The sequence below is a fragment of the Heteronotia binoei genome, chromosome 3 (genome assembly GCF_032191835.1).
Source record: "Heteronotia binoei isolate CCM8104 ecotype False Entrance Well chromosome 3, APGP_CSIRO_Hbin_v1, whole genome shotgun sequence".
NCBI lineage: Eukaryota > Metazoa > Chordata > Lepidosauria > Squamata > Gekkonidae > Heteronotia > Heteronotia binoei.
In genome coordinates this window covers 22,433,540-22,448,688 of record NC_083225.1, presented here as the reverse complement: position 1 = coordinate 22,448,688, position 15,149 = coordinate 22,433,540, and the positions used below count along the sequence as shown (strand labels likewise).

The following is a 15,149-nucleotide window of genomic DNA, read 5'->3' as shown; positions in this document are numbered from 1 at the left end:
TAAGGTCCTCCATGCCCAAGGAAGGGAGGCGGCAAGTCCAAGCCTGGCCTTGGAGAAGACAAAGGACTGGCAGAACATACATGTGCATGATTGACGTGGTTTCTGGAATCCATCTTTTTGACATGCTGCACTTGGATTGATTTGCTGGCTGTTGCATGGAAGGGGGGCGGGTTGCGGGGGGAGGGTGCTCACGTTGAATCAGTGGAAAAGCTAGAACTGTACCCTGATTAGAGTCTCTGCACCTATAATGGCTGCAGTCCATGTGTGTTGTGATGGTTATAGAACTGTGTCTTTCTTTGATAGGGAAGGCTACTCAGAGAAATGTGTCATGAACAACTATTTTGGCATTGGACTAGATGCAAAGATTTCACTAGAATTCAATAATAAGCGGGAGGAGCACCCTGAAAAATGCCGGTAAGCACGCCACTGCTGAGCTTTGAAACAGAGCACTTCCTATAACTACGTACGCGATGGCTGTCCTTTTCCCTTGAACACCTGATTAACATTCCCCAGGAACCTGGAGTTCTTCATGCCTTCCCTTTTTGCTTTCAGAAGCAGAACAAAGAACATGATGTGGTATGGCGTGCTCGGCACCAAGGAGCTGCTGCAGAGGACGTACAAGAACCTGGAACAAAAAGTGCAGCTGGAGGTGAGGCCTTATCTAGCGTAGCTGTGAGAACCCCGCTCCAGGGGTCCGTTCGAGTGTCTCGGCTCCATCCTTCCAGCTCCCAGCAGCTTCCTGGTGCGTGTCAGGAGCTGTGGCTTGGTGAGGCTCGGGGTTGGCATTTGGCCACTGCCAGAGGGAGTGGAGGGGCAGGGGCTGCAATGCAGGGTAGGGGGTGGACCTTTCCATCCACACCTGTCGCCCGGCCTGCTGCTGAGCCCTCTGGGTCTTGAAGTGCTCACACAGGCAGCCATGGGAAGGCAGGCAGCCCTTTATTTACACACGAGTCTTGTTATGCGGTCTCTTTCGTGGCTTGCAGTGTGATGGGCAGTACATCCCCCTTCCGAGTCTTCAGGGGATAGCCGTCTTGAACATCCCGAGCTACGCTGGTGGGATTAATTTCTGGGGCGGAACAAAGGAGGATGACGTAAGTAGCATTTTCTGAAAGGAATCCTCATCCCTGAATCTTTTCCCTCTTCTTCATGGGTAGTTTGAATACCCAAAATGTTCTGGCCCGCAGACATCAAGGCTTCCACTTACGCAGTAGTCAGTTTCTCCACTCCTGGGTTGTAAGTAATGTCAGGTGTGCCTGCTGTTGTATTTGACCTTGCAGTCCTGCATTAGATCACAAAGCCTTCACTGCGGGGTGACATGATTATGAGATTATTATAACATGATAATGATTATGATTATTATGACACGAGAGGTTTACAAGATTCTGCATGGGATGGAGAAGGTAGAGAAAGAAGTCCTTTTCTCCCTTTCTCACAATACAAGAACTCGTGGGCATTCGATGAAACTGCTGAGCAGTCGGGTTAAAACGGATAAAAGGAAGTCCTTCTTCACCCAAAGGGTGGTTAACATGTGGAATTCACTGCCACAGGAGGTGGTGGCGGCTACAAGCATAGCCACCTTCAAGAGGGGATTGGATAAAAATATGGAGCAGAGGTCCATCAGTGGCTATTAGCCTGTGTGTGTGTGTGTTGGGTGTGTATACACACACACATATATATTGGCCACTGTGACTCTGGACTGGATGGGCCATTGGCCTGATCCAACATGGCTTCTCTTATGTTCTTATGTGACACAGAGTGTTGGACTGGATGGGCCATTGGCCTGATCCAACATGGCTTCTCTTATTTTCTTATGTTCATATTCCCCAGTCGTCTTTAAGAGATGCTGGCGTCCAAATAGATCCCATGAATGCTGATGTTGAGGTAGTCAAGGTTCCTTGGCGAGTCAGAGCTCACAACAGATATAGGGCTGGATGGGGCAACATCATCCCCCCATACACACGCACACACACACATATATATTGGCCACTGTGACTCTGGACTGGATGGGCCATTGGCCTGATCCAACATGGCTTCTCTTATGTTCTTATGTGACACAGAGTGTTGGACTAGATGGGCCATTGGCCTGATCCAACAGGGCTTCTCTTATGTTCTTATGTGACACAGAGTGTTGGACTGGATGGGCCATTGGCCTGATCCAACATGGCTTCTCTTATGTTCTTATGTGACACGGAGTGTTGGCCTGGATGGGCCATTGGCCTGATCCAACATCTTATGTTCTTATGTTCATATTCCCCAGTCGTCTTTAAGAGATGCTGGCGTCCAAATAGATCCCATGAATGCTGATGTTGAGGTAGTCAAGGTTCCTTGGCGAGTCAGAGCTCACAACAGATGTAGGGCTGGATGAGGCAACATCATCCCCCCAGCCCTTCTCTCTGGGCATTGCAGAGGGGGGCTCATTGCCTCTGCAGCAGTCGCTCTCAGGAGCATGAGAGCTTCAAGAAGAGCGCTGGTCTTGTGCAGGCGGGAGGCACGGAGGCAGAGGACACCAGCCCCACAGTCAAGGGAAGCCTCCGCAGCAGCTGGAGAGAAGCCCAAGGGGAGGTGTTGTCGTGATCCAAGCCCCAGCCCTAGTGCCGAGCTGCTTGTAAGAATCTCTTCGGATCCCAAGCCACCATGGACATCTCCTTTTCCCTCTCTCAGATATTTGGGGGCACCGTCGTTCGATGACAAGATCTTGGAGGTTGTGGCGGTATTTGGCAGCATGCAGATGGCCGTCTCCCGGGTGATCAAGCTGCAGCATCACAGGATCGCGCAGGTGGGTACATCGTCTGGAATCCGCAAAGGAGCTGGCAGGCAGGGCTCTCGCAGAAGAGGCCACAGGGCACGTGAGGAAGGGGTGACTTTCCTTTTTCCTTTTACGAGTACCGCATTTTTCGCACCATAAGGTGCTCCGGACGATAGGACGCACCTTCCTCCTGGGGGGCGATCCGCTGCCTCTGCCTCCGATCCGGCGCTTCCCCCGCGCCTCCCTGCCTGGCTCCATCTTCTTCCAGCAAGCGCTGGGATTGCTCCACGTGGCCCCACCGCAAACCCAGCGCTTCGCGAGCGCCGGCTGCGGAGGGGGCAGCATGCTTCCTCCTTGTCTGTCTGCCTGGCTCCACCTCTGATGCTTAAAGCAAGTGCTGGGATCTCTCCCTCCGCCCTTAGTGCTTGCTTTAAGCATCACAGATGAAGCCAGGCACACAGGCAAAGAGGAAGCACCAGCCCCCTCCGCAAACCCAGCGCTTCACGAGCGCCGGCTGTGGAGAGGGCAGCGTGCTTCCTCCTTGTCTGTCTGCCTGGCTCCACCTCTGATGCTTAAAGCAAGCGCTGGGATCTCTCCCTCCGCCCTCCGATCCCAGCACTTGCTTTAAGCATCACAGCTGAAGCCAGGCACACAGGCAAGGAGGAAGCACCCACCCCCTCCGCAAACCCAGCGCTTCGCGAGCGCCAGCTGTGGAGAGGGCAGCGTGCTTCCTCCTTGCCTGTGTGCCTGGCTCCACCTCTGATGCTTAAAGCAAGCGCTGGGATCGGAGGGCGGAGGGAGCGATCCCAGCGCTTGCTTTAAGCATCAGAGGTGGAGCCAGGCAGACAGACAAGGAGGAAGCACGCTGCCCCCCTCCGCAGCCAGCGCTCGCGAAGTGCTGGGTTTGCGGTGGGGCCACGTGGAGCGATCCCAGCGCTTGCTGGAAGAAGATGGAGCCAGGCAGGGAGGTGCGGGGGAAGCGCCGGATCGGAGGCAGAAGCAGCGGATCGCCCCCCCCCCCCCCGGAAGGTGCGTACCTTCACTCCATAAGATGCACACACTTTCCCCCCCACTTTTTTGGGGGGGGAATTGCGTCTTATGGTCCGAAAAATACGGTATTATGAATTGCCAGAGGTGGCAAAGTGCGGCAGATCTGGCAGGGCTTCCTTGAGACCTCCCCAGAGGGAGTCACGGCCACTAACGACCATCTTCCTTCTTGCCGGTGATCTGGACCCTGCGAGCCCAGAATGACACCTGCTTTCTTGTCTTTCAGTGCCGATCGGTAAAAATCACCATCCTTGGGGAGGAAGGCGTCCCGGTGCAAGTAGACGGAGAGGCCTGGATCCAGCCCCCGGGGATTATTAAAATTGTGCATAAAAACAGAACGCAGATGCTGACCCGAGACAGAGTATGTTATTTCAAGGACTGTATGTCTGTTATTTAATTTAATCACTTTGCTCTGGTAAGACCTCATCTGGAGTATTGTGTTCAGTTTTGGGCACCACATTTTAAGAAGGATCTAGACAAGCTGGAACGGGTCCAGAGGAGGGCGACGAAGATGGTGAGGGGTCTGGAGACCAAGTCCTATGAGGAAAGGTTGAAGGAGCTGGGGATGTTTAGCCTGGAGAGGAGGCGGCTGAGAGGTGATATGATCACCATCTTCAAATACCTGAAGGGCTGTCATCTAGAGGATGGTGTGGAATTGTTTTCTGTGTCCCCGGAAGGTAGGACCAGAACCAGTGGGTTGAAATTAAATCAGAAGAGTTTCCGGCTCAACATTAGGAAGAACTTCCTGACCGTTAGAGCGATTCCTCAGTGGAACAGGCTTCCTCAGGAGGTGGTGGGCTCTCCTTCCTTGGAGGTTTTGAAACAGAGGCTAGATGGCCATCTGACCAGTGATGAAGATCCTGTGAATTTAGGAGGAGGGGTGTGTGAGTTTCCTGCATTGTGCAGGGGGTTGGACTAGATGACCCTAGAGGTCCCTTCCAACTCTATGATTCTATGTCTTTGTGAAGAACTTGATTTGTTTGCATTTAGGGAATAACACAGTGGGATACATCGAGGTGTGTCTGCAAAGGCAGATGTGACTTGTTGGAAGCTCAGGTTTTCTTATAATTATTGCTTAAAAGTGTAGCATGAATTTGCTGATGGCCAGTAGATTTATTTTCATTATTTTTATTATTTTAAAAACTGGCGGAGAGCCAGTTTGGTGTAGTGGTTAAGTGTGCGGACTCTTATCTGGGAGAACCGGGTTTGAATCCCCACTTGCACCTGCTGGCATGGCCTTGGGTCAGCCATAGCTCTGGCAGAGGTTGTCCTTGAAAGGGCAGCCGCTTTGAGAGCCCTCTCCAGCCCCACCCACCTCACAGGGTGTCTGTTGTGGGGGAGGAAGGTAAAGGAGATTGTGAGCCGCTCTGAGACTCTTTGGAGTGGAGGGCAGGATATAAATCCAATATCATCATCATCATCATCATCATCATCATCATCATCATCATCTTCTTCTTCTTCTTCTTCTTCTTCTTCTTCTTCTTCTTCTTCTTCTTCTTCTTCTTCTTCTTCTTCTTCTTCTTCTTCTTCTTCTTCTTCTTCTTCTTCTTCTTCTTCTTCTTCTTCTTCTTCTTCTTCTTCTTCTTCTTCTCAGATTTATGAATCGCTCAGTCCCTGTATATTCAGGGCTCTGGGCAATGAACAAACAGAATTAAGATACATACAATAGAAGATCTGTGGTCTACATAATCTCATAGCCATTCTGGACTGTGTTGTCGCCTTGCGGGCAGGGGAAGGAGGAGGAAAATGGAAGCAGGGTAGAGAAGGAGGAGGAGGGGGCCAGCTATGATAAAACCCGTTGCTGTCCTCAGCCAAAAGCCTGGCAGAACATCTCTGCCTTCCAGGCCCTGCGGGATTGCATTAAGCCCCTCAGGGCCCTGGCGGCATTTGCTAGAGAGTTCCGCCAGGAGGGAGAAGGTTCGGGCCCTGGTTGAGGACAGGCGGGCATCTTTGGGGCCAGAGATCACCAGTATGGACAAAAAGGAAATGCTTCTTTACACAGAGAGTGATTAAAATGCGGAATTGGCTGCCAGAAGTTGTTGTGATGCCTGGGAGCTTAGGTGGCTTTCAAAGAGGATTAGAGCGATTTCTAGAAGAGGAGTCCACTCAGTGGCCGCTAGTCACGGTGACTAAAGGGAACCTCCACATTCAGAGGCAGTCAGCCTGTGAATCCCCGTGCCAGGAGGCAACGTCAGGGGAAGGACTCAGCCTCTGAGTGCCCTGTTGCTGGCCCTCCAGAGGAACTGGTTGGCTCCTGGATGTGACAGAAGGCTGGACTAGATGGACCTTCGTTGGTCTGACCCACCAGGGCTCTTCTGACGTTAGGCCGGCTTTCAAAATGGTGGCTGTTTTGGTGCCCCACTGGCTGCTTTTTATGTTTGTGAGGTGAGGAGTCGCGAGAAGGCCGTGAGTTTTTTAGTTTAGTTTATTTATGATTTGTATCCCGCCCTTCCCACCAAGGTGGCTCAGGGCGGCTCACAACACATGAAATCCGACATAACAATATTAAGTTTAGGCATTTACACAATTAAAAACATTTAAAATATAAAAAAAATCATTAAAACAAAGCAGAAGTCTAATAAAGCTACACTTAGTTTCCTATGCCGGTTAGTTATAAGCCAGCCGGAAGAGGGTTGTCTTACAGGCCCTGCGGAATTGGGCAAGGTCCCGCAGGGCCCTCACCTCTTCCGGCAGCTGGTTCCACCAGGAAGGGGCCATTACAGAGAAAGCCCTATCCCTGGTAGATTGTAGGCGGGCTTCCTTCGGCCCGGGGATAACGAGAAGATTTTGGGTTCCCGATCTCAGCACTCTCTGGGGAACATGTGAGAGCGGACAATCTGACAGAGGGGTCTTCCGACCAAGAGTGTCAGCCCACTTGTGGGGAGGACGGGATATAAGCCAAATGTAATAAACTCTTTATTGAAAGCAGGGGGTCAACTCCCCAGGCATTTCCATCTCCCACCAACCAGAGCATAGAGCTCTCCCTTGATTCTGGCAGTATGGAAGCAGGGTTCTGGCCATGGTGGAAGCAATCTACTTAGCTCCTGCCCAACCATCGGGCAGCATCCAGCCCCGAAAAACTCTTGGAGAGGGTGGAAGACAGGAGCTCCTCGGAGAGCCAGCTGCTGAAAGCTCTCTGCCTGTCAGAATTTCCTTGGAGGTGCTCTAATGAAGAATGTGACGGGGCTGTCCTGTGCCTTGTTCACCGGCAAGGGTGCCCGTGGTATCTGACTGGGAGGCTGGCCCGAGCAGGGCTGACAGAGCAGACGGAAGAGCAGAAAGCGCACCCTGCTTGCGGAGCCTTGAAAAAGAAATCCCTGGAACTCCTCAGGGCTCACGGCTGCAAACTGAGCTGCAGGTTGATCTCCAGAACATCCCGCCTGCCAGGAGGTGCCCTCCTGCAGCAGCTGTTGGGCTGTGCCATGACGGAAGGGTGACCTGGGCCGAAGGAGGCAGAAAGGTCAACTTACCTTGGACCGGAGTAACACCTGGTCTGCTTTGGGCAGCATTTCTTCAAAGAGAAGGTGTTCTGGCAGCTAGCCGAAGAGAAAAATCTGGGAGTAATTTTTGCTACCCGGGTATTTTGCCATCTGCCGAGATGCTGCCTGCAGCTGAAACTTTAGTTAATCGTCTGTGACCTCCCCCCCCCTCCCCCCCCCTTCACTTGCAGCCTTGGAGGGGGACAGGTTTATCTGACACATCTGAATGTCTCCCAGTGCGTTGGGAATGTCTGCGTTGCACGGGGCTTTTTTTGTAGCAGGAGCTCCTTTGCTTATTAGGCCACACCCCCTGATGTAGCCAATCCTCCAAGAGCTTACAGTAGGCCCTGCACAAAGAGCCTTGTAAGCTCTTGGAGGATTGGGCTACAATCGGGGCTGTGTGGCTTAATATGCAAAGGAGTTCCTGCTACAAAAAAAGCCCTGGGGTGCCCAGATTTGGAGTAGAGACGAAACCTGCAACCATGTGATCTGACACTCAGTTGGTGGGGGCTGATGGGAGGCCCGGAACTGTGGCGGCTCAGTGGGTGGGTGGGAGGCCCCAGGCTCTGTCCTTGCCTCTCCAGCTGGAAGGCCCTGCCCCTTTGAGGAGGGGGTGGTCTTGATCTCGACGGACGTGTGTGTGTGTGGGTTCCCTCAGGAGTTAAGATTTGCATCCTGAAATCTTTATTTTGAGAGGCTCTGGAAACTTTTTCCCTTGTAATTGTAATGTTGAGATTGTAATGTCGTGCTTTTACTGAAGTTTTATCTTGAAGTTGTGATTGTGTCTTACATTTTGTTGCAGGAGCTCCCTTGGGTGTTCATTTTGAGCAGAAAAGTGTCCTAGACGTTCCCCGAATGAATACCGATCAGTGTTGTTGCCCTGCCAGACAAGCAGGGATTCCAGTGGCAGACGCAAAAGAGGCCCTTTCCCCTTTCCCCTGCAGTTTGGGTGGAGGTGGGGGGTGGCGAGGGCTAAAATGCCAAAGAATTTGGTATTTTCCCATTGGAACGAAATGGAAACGAAAACTGAATCTAGTAAGGTATCTAAACAGCTGTAATAAGAAGAATAAAGATTTTTAAATACACTTTTTTTTTGTACAATCGATGTATACAGGATGCTCTGAAATGGGGGGGAGCCCTGGGAATAATGCTGAGTGCCTCATTCCATTCCGGACAGGCCTTTGAAAGTACCCTGAAGTCCTGGGAAGACAAGCAGAAGTGTGACTCCTGCAAACCCGTCCTCCGGTCTCCGTTCTACCCTCAGCAGGCGGTGGAGCTGGCCACTGAAGAAGAGGCTGCTCAGATCCAGTTCTGTTCTCACGCTGCAGAAGAACTGATCACCAGGTACGGAGCAACAAGGCTGGTGTAGTGGCTGAGTGTGTCAGAGAACCGGGTTTGATTCCCCTCTCCTCCTCCTCATGCACCTGCTGATGTGACCTTGCGTCAGTCACAAGTTCTCACAGAGCTGTTCCTCTCGAGAGCAGTTTCTGTCAGAGCTCTCTCAGCCCCACCTACCTCACAGGGCATCTGTTGTGAGGAGGGAAAGGAGACTGTAAGCACTGAGACTCCTTTGGGTAGCACAGGGTGGGATATAAATCCAGTCTCCCGCTCCTCTTCTTCAAGTCACTGCTGAGCTCTGCAGAAGCGTCGCGTGATCCTCAATACGGTGGTAAAAGGTATCCTGATTTATTTTTTTTGCAGAGGTTGTCATCGCTCTGCTAGTGTTACATTAAGAGTTTTATAGAAAACCTACTTTAAGCACTGTTTGAATTTTCTGGTTTCTAAGCCGTTTTGTGCCTAGACGTGTGGTGTAAATCACGCAGGCAATTTTAAATGTATTCCACCGTTCGAGTCTCCTTTGCCTTTTAATTCTGTGCCGGGAGCATCAGAAGAAGCCTGCTGGATCAGGTACCCGTGGTCCACCTGGTGCAGCAGCATCCCGTCTCTCACAGGGGCCAGCCTGGAAACCTAACAACAGGGCAGAGAGGCTGAGGCCTTCCTGTGTTGTTGTCTCCTGGCACCGGGATTCACGTCTTGACTGCCCCTGAGTATGCAGGCTTCCTTTAGTCACCACGGCTAGTCGCTGCTGATAGGCCCTGTCTCACTCCCTTTTAAGCCTTCTGTGCCTGTTGCCATCAGGATGGCATGATGCCACTTCTGTTAATTTGGCCTTCATATATGTTTTTAATGGCAATGTTAGGCAAGAGAGGCACATTCTAGGTTCAGCAATTGCCATCTTCATTGTGTCTCGAATGGGCAATCTAAGGGATTTTAGGCTGAAGTTAAGCAGGGGTTCTACTGCCTGGATTTAGCTGTCAATGGGAATGTCCTGGAGACCAGCCATACCCCCTCTTAGGCTGCTGGCGATTTGTTGGCTGTGAAAGGAACAGGAGCCAGGCCTGGCAGGTGTATTCGAGTGCAGGGTCCTGTAACTTGCATCTCCATGAATGCCGCAAGCACCATCTCAGTGAACTGATTCTGCAGGAGGTTCGTCGAAGGGCTTGCCTTGGACACCCCAATCACAGGCTCCTTGCAGGGTTGGCTGCACATGCCCAGTCTGGCAGGGCTGCATCAGCTGTGGCACCTCAGAATGCTGGGGAACACGCCCTGGAAGGCCTCTGCCGTGCGCCTCCCTCCTTCCCCTCTTCCCCGTGAGTAGCTCAGAGAGTTAAGATTCTTGCAGTGCCAGCAGATCTGTTTCTTGCGACCTCCAAATTTCGTTTGTTCTCTTCCCCACAAACGAGGATTAAATAGTCATTCGGAATCCTGGTTTGTAAATCAGATAATGAGTAATACATTGTAGTTCTATTCTGATATGGGCATTTCAACACACTGTGTTTTGTTGCGATGCAGGGAGTCTTCAAAAAAGATGAGCCCCGTGGCGCAGAGTGTCGAAGCTGCAGTATTGCAGTCTGGACTCTCTGCTCACGACCTGACTTTGATCCCAGTGGAAGCTGGTTCAGGTAGCCGGCTCCAGGTTGACTCAGCCTTCCATCTTTCCGAGGTCGGTAAAATGAGTCCCCAGCTTGCTGGGGGAAAGTGTAGAGAACTGGGGAACGCAAGGGCAAACCACCCCGTAAAAAGTCTGCTGTGAAAACGTTGTGAAAGCAACGTCACCCCAAGTCGGAAGCAACTGGTGCCTGCACAGGGGACTGTCCCTTTTCCTTTACCTTAGAGAGACTTCAGTCCCCAAACTGTCTCTCAGGGGGAGAGAGGCAAAATTCATGGACTTGTGGACCTCTACAGCTTTTTAGTGTTAATGGCAACCCACTGTTCTGTTGTTCTGTCTCAATAGAACCTCCTCAGTCTCAGAATTTCCCATCTGCATCAGTAATTCCGGGATCTGGATCAGCAGTAGCTGCATTATCCAACACTTGCTTACCCAGCATGCTGTGTTCACTGGCATTGCCCAGCTGGCAGGCTCCTCCCCCTCAGCCCCCTTGAAGGAACAAGGGAGTGTTCTGTGCTCCAGGAAGATTGCAGGAGATCTTCTGGTGCTCAGAGGGTCAGAGAGTGCAAGTTGTAGGCAGAGACAGGTTGGGACAAGTGTGAGGTTTGAAGCAAGGCCATGGAGATGCAGAACATGCTGGGAAGCCAGAGCAGGGATCTGAGAAGAGGCACTGCTGGACCCGAGTGATAAGAAGTTGTGGATGTTGGCAGCAGTATTCTCTCTAGGGGAAGGAGAGATGGGAAGGGAAGGCAAAACCAAAGAAGGGTGTGGTATGTGAAGCAGGAGGAGGACCAAAACCCGAGCCCAACGTTTAGTCAAGTAGAACAAAGTTTGAGTCCAGCGGCACCTTTAGGCTTTTGTGTGTCTGCACATGAAATCTCACACCTCAGATAAAACTTTAAGAACATAAGAGAAGCCCTGTTGGATCAGGCCAATGGCCTATCCAGTCCAACACTCTGTGTCACATAAGAACATAAGAGAAGCCATGTTGGGTCAGGCCAATGGCCCATCCAGTCCAACACTCTGAGTCACATAAGAGGAGCCCTGTTGGATCAGGCCAATGGCCCATCCAGTCCAACACTCTGTGTCACATAAGAACATAAGAGGAGCCCTGTTGGATCAGGCCAATGGCCCATCCAGTCCAACACTCTGAGTCACATAAGAACATAAGAGGAGCCCTGTTGGATCAGGCCAATGGCCTATCCAGTCCAACACTCTGTGTCACATAAGAACATAAGAGAAGCCATGTTGGGTCAGGCCAGTGGCCCATCCAGTCCAACACTCTGTGTCACATAAGAACATAAGAGAAGCCATGTTGGGTCAGGCCAATGGCCCATCCAGTCCAACACTCTGAGTCACATAAGAACATAAGAGGAGCCCTGTTGGATCAGGCCAATGGCCTATCCAGTCCAACACTCTGTGTCACATAAGAACATAAGAGAAGCCCTGTTGGATCAGGCCAATGGCCTATCCAGTCCAACACTCTGTGTCACATAAGAACATAAGAGAAGCCATGTTGGGTCAGGCCAGTGGCCCATCCAGTCCAACACTCTGTGTCACATAAGAACATAAGAGAAGCCATGTTGGGTCAGGCCAATGGCCCATCCAGTCCAACACTCTGAGTCACATAAGAACATAAGAGGAGCCCTGTTGGATCAGGCCAATGGCCTATCCAGTCCAACACTCTGTGTCACATAAGAACATAAGAGAAGCCCTGTTGGATCAGGCCAATGGCCTATCCAGTCCAACACTCTGTGTCACATAAGAACATAAGAGAAGCCATGTTGGGTCAGGCCAGTGGCCCATCCAGTCCAACACTCTGTGTCACATAAGAACATAAGAGAAGCCATGTTGGGTCAGGCCAATGGCCCATCCAGTCCAACACTCTGTGTCACATAAGAACATAAGAGAAGCCATGTTGGGTCAGGCCAGTGGCCCATCCAGTCCAACACTCTGTGTCACATAAGAACATAAGAGGAGCCCTGTTGGATCAGGCCAATGGCCTATCCAGTCCAACACTCCGTGTCACATAAGAACATAAGAGGAGCCCTGTTGGATCAGGCCAATGGCCCATCCAGTCCAACACTCTGAGTCACATAAGAACATAAGAGGAGCCCTGTTGGATCAGGCCAATGGCCTATCCAGTCCAACACTCTGTGTCACATAAGAACATAAGAGAAGCCATGTTGGGTCAGGCCAATGGCCCATCCAGTCCAACACTCTGAGTCACATAAGAACATAAGAGGAGCCCTGTTGGATCAGGCCAATGGCCTATCCAGTCCAACACTCTGTGTCACATAAGAACATAAGAGAAGCCATGTTGGGTCAGGCCAATGGCCCATCCAGTCCAACACTCTGTGTCACATAAGAACATAAGAGGAGCCCTGTTGGATCAGGCCAATGGCCCATCCAGTCCAACACTCTGTGTCACATAAGAACATAAGAGGAGCCCTGTTGGATCAGGCCAATGGCCCATCCAGTCCAACACTCTATGTCACATAAGAATATAAGAGAAGCCCTGTGGGATCAGGCCAATGGCCCATCCGGTCCAACACTCTGTGTCACATAAGAGAAGCCATGTTGGATCAGGCCAATGGCCCATCCAGTCCAACACTCTGTGTCACATAAGAATATAAGAGAAGCCCTGTGGGATCAGGCCAATGGCCCATCCGGTCCAACACTCTGTGTCACATAAGAACATAAGAGAAGCCATGTTGGATCAGGCCAATGGCCCATCCAGTCCAACACTCTGTGGCACACAGTGGCCAATATATGTGTGTGTGTGTGTGTGTGTGTGTATATATGCCATGGCTAATAGCCACTGATGGACCTCTGCTCCAGATGTTTATCCAATCCCTTCTTGAAGCTGGCTATGCTTGTAGCCGCCGCCACCTCCTGTGGCAGTGAATTCCACATGTCAATCACCCTTTGGGTGAAGAAGGACTTCCTTTTATCCATTTTAACCTGACTGCTCAGCAATTTCATCGAATGCCCACGAGTTCTTGTATTGTGAGAAAGGGAGAAAAGGACTTTCTCAACTTTCTCCATCCCATGCATAACCTTGTAAACCTCTATCATGTCACCCCGCAGTCGACGTTCCTCCAAGCTAAAGAGCCCCAAGCGTTTCAACCTTTCTTGTCGGCCTTAATGGTGCCCTGGACTCAATCTTTGTTCTGCTGCTTGACCAGCTCGGCGACCCACCTGAATCTGTTTTAGCTAAGTGGACAGAGAGGAAGGTCCAGGTTTTTGCAACACCATATAAGAAAGAAAACATGACTTGGCCATTAGATCAGTGTCTGGAACTGCCCGTTTTGTCCCTTGCTTTCCTGGCCTACATATTTATGCATTTCCAGTACATGCATGAAGAGCTTGACACTTTTTTGTCCTGTCTTAATAATTTGGATGCAGCTGTATATCTTTGACATAGTGATGGGCGGAGGGAAGGGGAGCCGAAAGCCACGGAAATCATAGAGGTGGAAGGGGCTCCCAGGGCCATCTAGTCCAGATCAGATTTGGGAGGTCCTGATGGTGATCTTGGGGACTGTGTTGAGACCGTGCCTGAGGGCTCTGGGTGGGCCGTGCCTGTTCTGGGCAGACAGAGATCGGTCTGAATACAGCACTGTCACAAAATGAGCGTTCTCGGACAGAGTCCCGGGGCTTCTGTCAAAGTCTTCTGGGAGCTGTTGGCTGCCCGCCTGGGCCTGTGTGTCTCACTCCTCTCTTTGTTCCTTCTGACTCTTCTTCCAGAATCTGTGAAGCTGCCAAAATCCACACCTTGCTGGAGCAAGAGCTGGCCCATGCCGTCAACGCATGTTCTCATGCCTTAAATGAAGCCAGCCTGAGGTTTCCTGAGGTAAAGGGATTTGAACCACTTCAGAGATGATAACAACTAGAATAAACGAAAGAGCAAAAATGAGCCCCTGCAGAAGGGGACGTGGCAAGGACCTGGCCTGGCCGTTTCCTCGTCTGTATGATTGCTGGACAGTGGAAAATGAACTGCGGCTATAATTCTTGTCGCAAACTTGACCAGGCTCAGGCTGTGGAGAAACGGTTCTGCCCTTTAACCCATCCTGAACATCAATAGCTGAGGGTGTTGAACTGCTGAGCTCCCAGACTGCCTCATCCAACTTGGAAAGGAGCAAGACTGGTTTTCTCCATCCCTCTTCTTAGTGATGTGTGGATGTGACCTCGTGCCACAGGGGAAGAGCAGACACCCTCCAGGAGGGACCAGGAGAGCAAGTCCTGGCAGGTGATTCAAGCAGGCAACCTAAGACATAAGGCCACCATGACCTGGAGCCCATCCAACCCCAACAAAATCCTCTTCTGGCCCCAGATGGTCAGACCCTGCATCAGAGCCTTTTATGAGCCACTGGCATCCTAGTGAACGTGCTTGCATAGATTCCAGCGGAAGAAACCCAGTCGCGTTTCTTGTGGATGTGTTGGTTTCCCACTGTTTCCAAGTGCTCATAGTTAAATCTCATGCCCTTGCCTTTCTCTTCCTAGAGCCTTACCCGGAACGTTGCCCTTGAAATCGCCGTCAGTGTGAAGGCGCTTCATGATGAGACCGAATCCTTGCTGGTGGGAAGGCTTCCTTTGGTAAGGTGGCCATAAGGCAAAGAGGCCTTCTTGGGGCTTCCTTTGCATGCTGCAGTCTCGGCTTCTACCATCCTTCAGGCAGGATGTGATGCGGAGCTTGCCCTGGTCGTAACAGAGCCAGCCTGGCCGCAGGGGTTAGTGGGTTGGGCAAGGGTCTGGGAGAGCCAGGTTCAAATCCTTGTTCTACCACAGTAGCTCACAGGAGGACTTTGGGCCAATCACAGATTCTCAGCCTAGCCCACCTTGCAAGGTTGTTGTGAGACAAAATGAAGGAGAGGAGGGGTATGGAAGCTGCTTTGGGTCCCCGCTGGGGGAGAAAGGAAGGCAGGGG

At 51.3% G+C, this 15,149-nt stretch overlaps 1 protein-coding gene across 1 annotated transcript in view; it reads left to right on the top strand.

The window, feature by feature from the left end:
• DGKH (diacylglycerol kinase eta) overlaps positions 1-15,149 on the top strand; it is a 121,943-nt gene that overhangs the window by 93,390 nt on the left and 13,404 nt on the right. The window contains exons 19-26 of the mRNA XM_060233578.1: positions 304-414; positions 553-649; positions 984-1,093; positions 2,665-2,776; positions 4,020-4,154; positions 8,450-8,616; positions 13,970-14,075; positions 14,726-14,818. Coding sequence (XP_060089561.1) covers positions 304-414; positions 553-649; positions 984-1,093; positions 2,665-2,776; positions 4,020-4,154; positions 8,450-8,616; positions 13,970-14,075; positions 14,726-14,818 — 931 coding nt within the window. The remainder of the gene's footprint in view (positions 1-303; positions 415-552; positions 650-983; positions 1,094-2,664; positions 2,777-4,019; positions 4,155-8,449; positions 8,617-13,969; positions 14,076-14,725; positions 14,819-15,149) is intronic.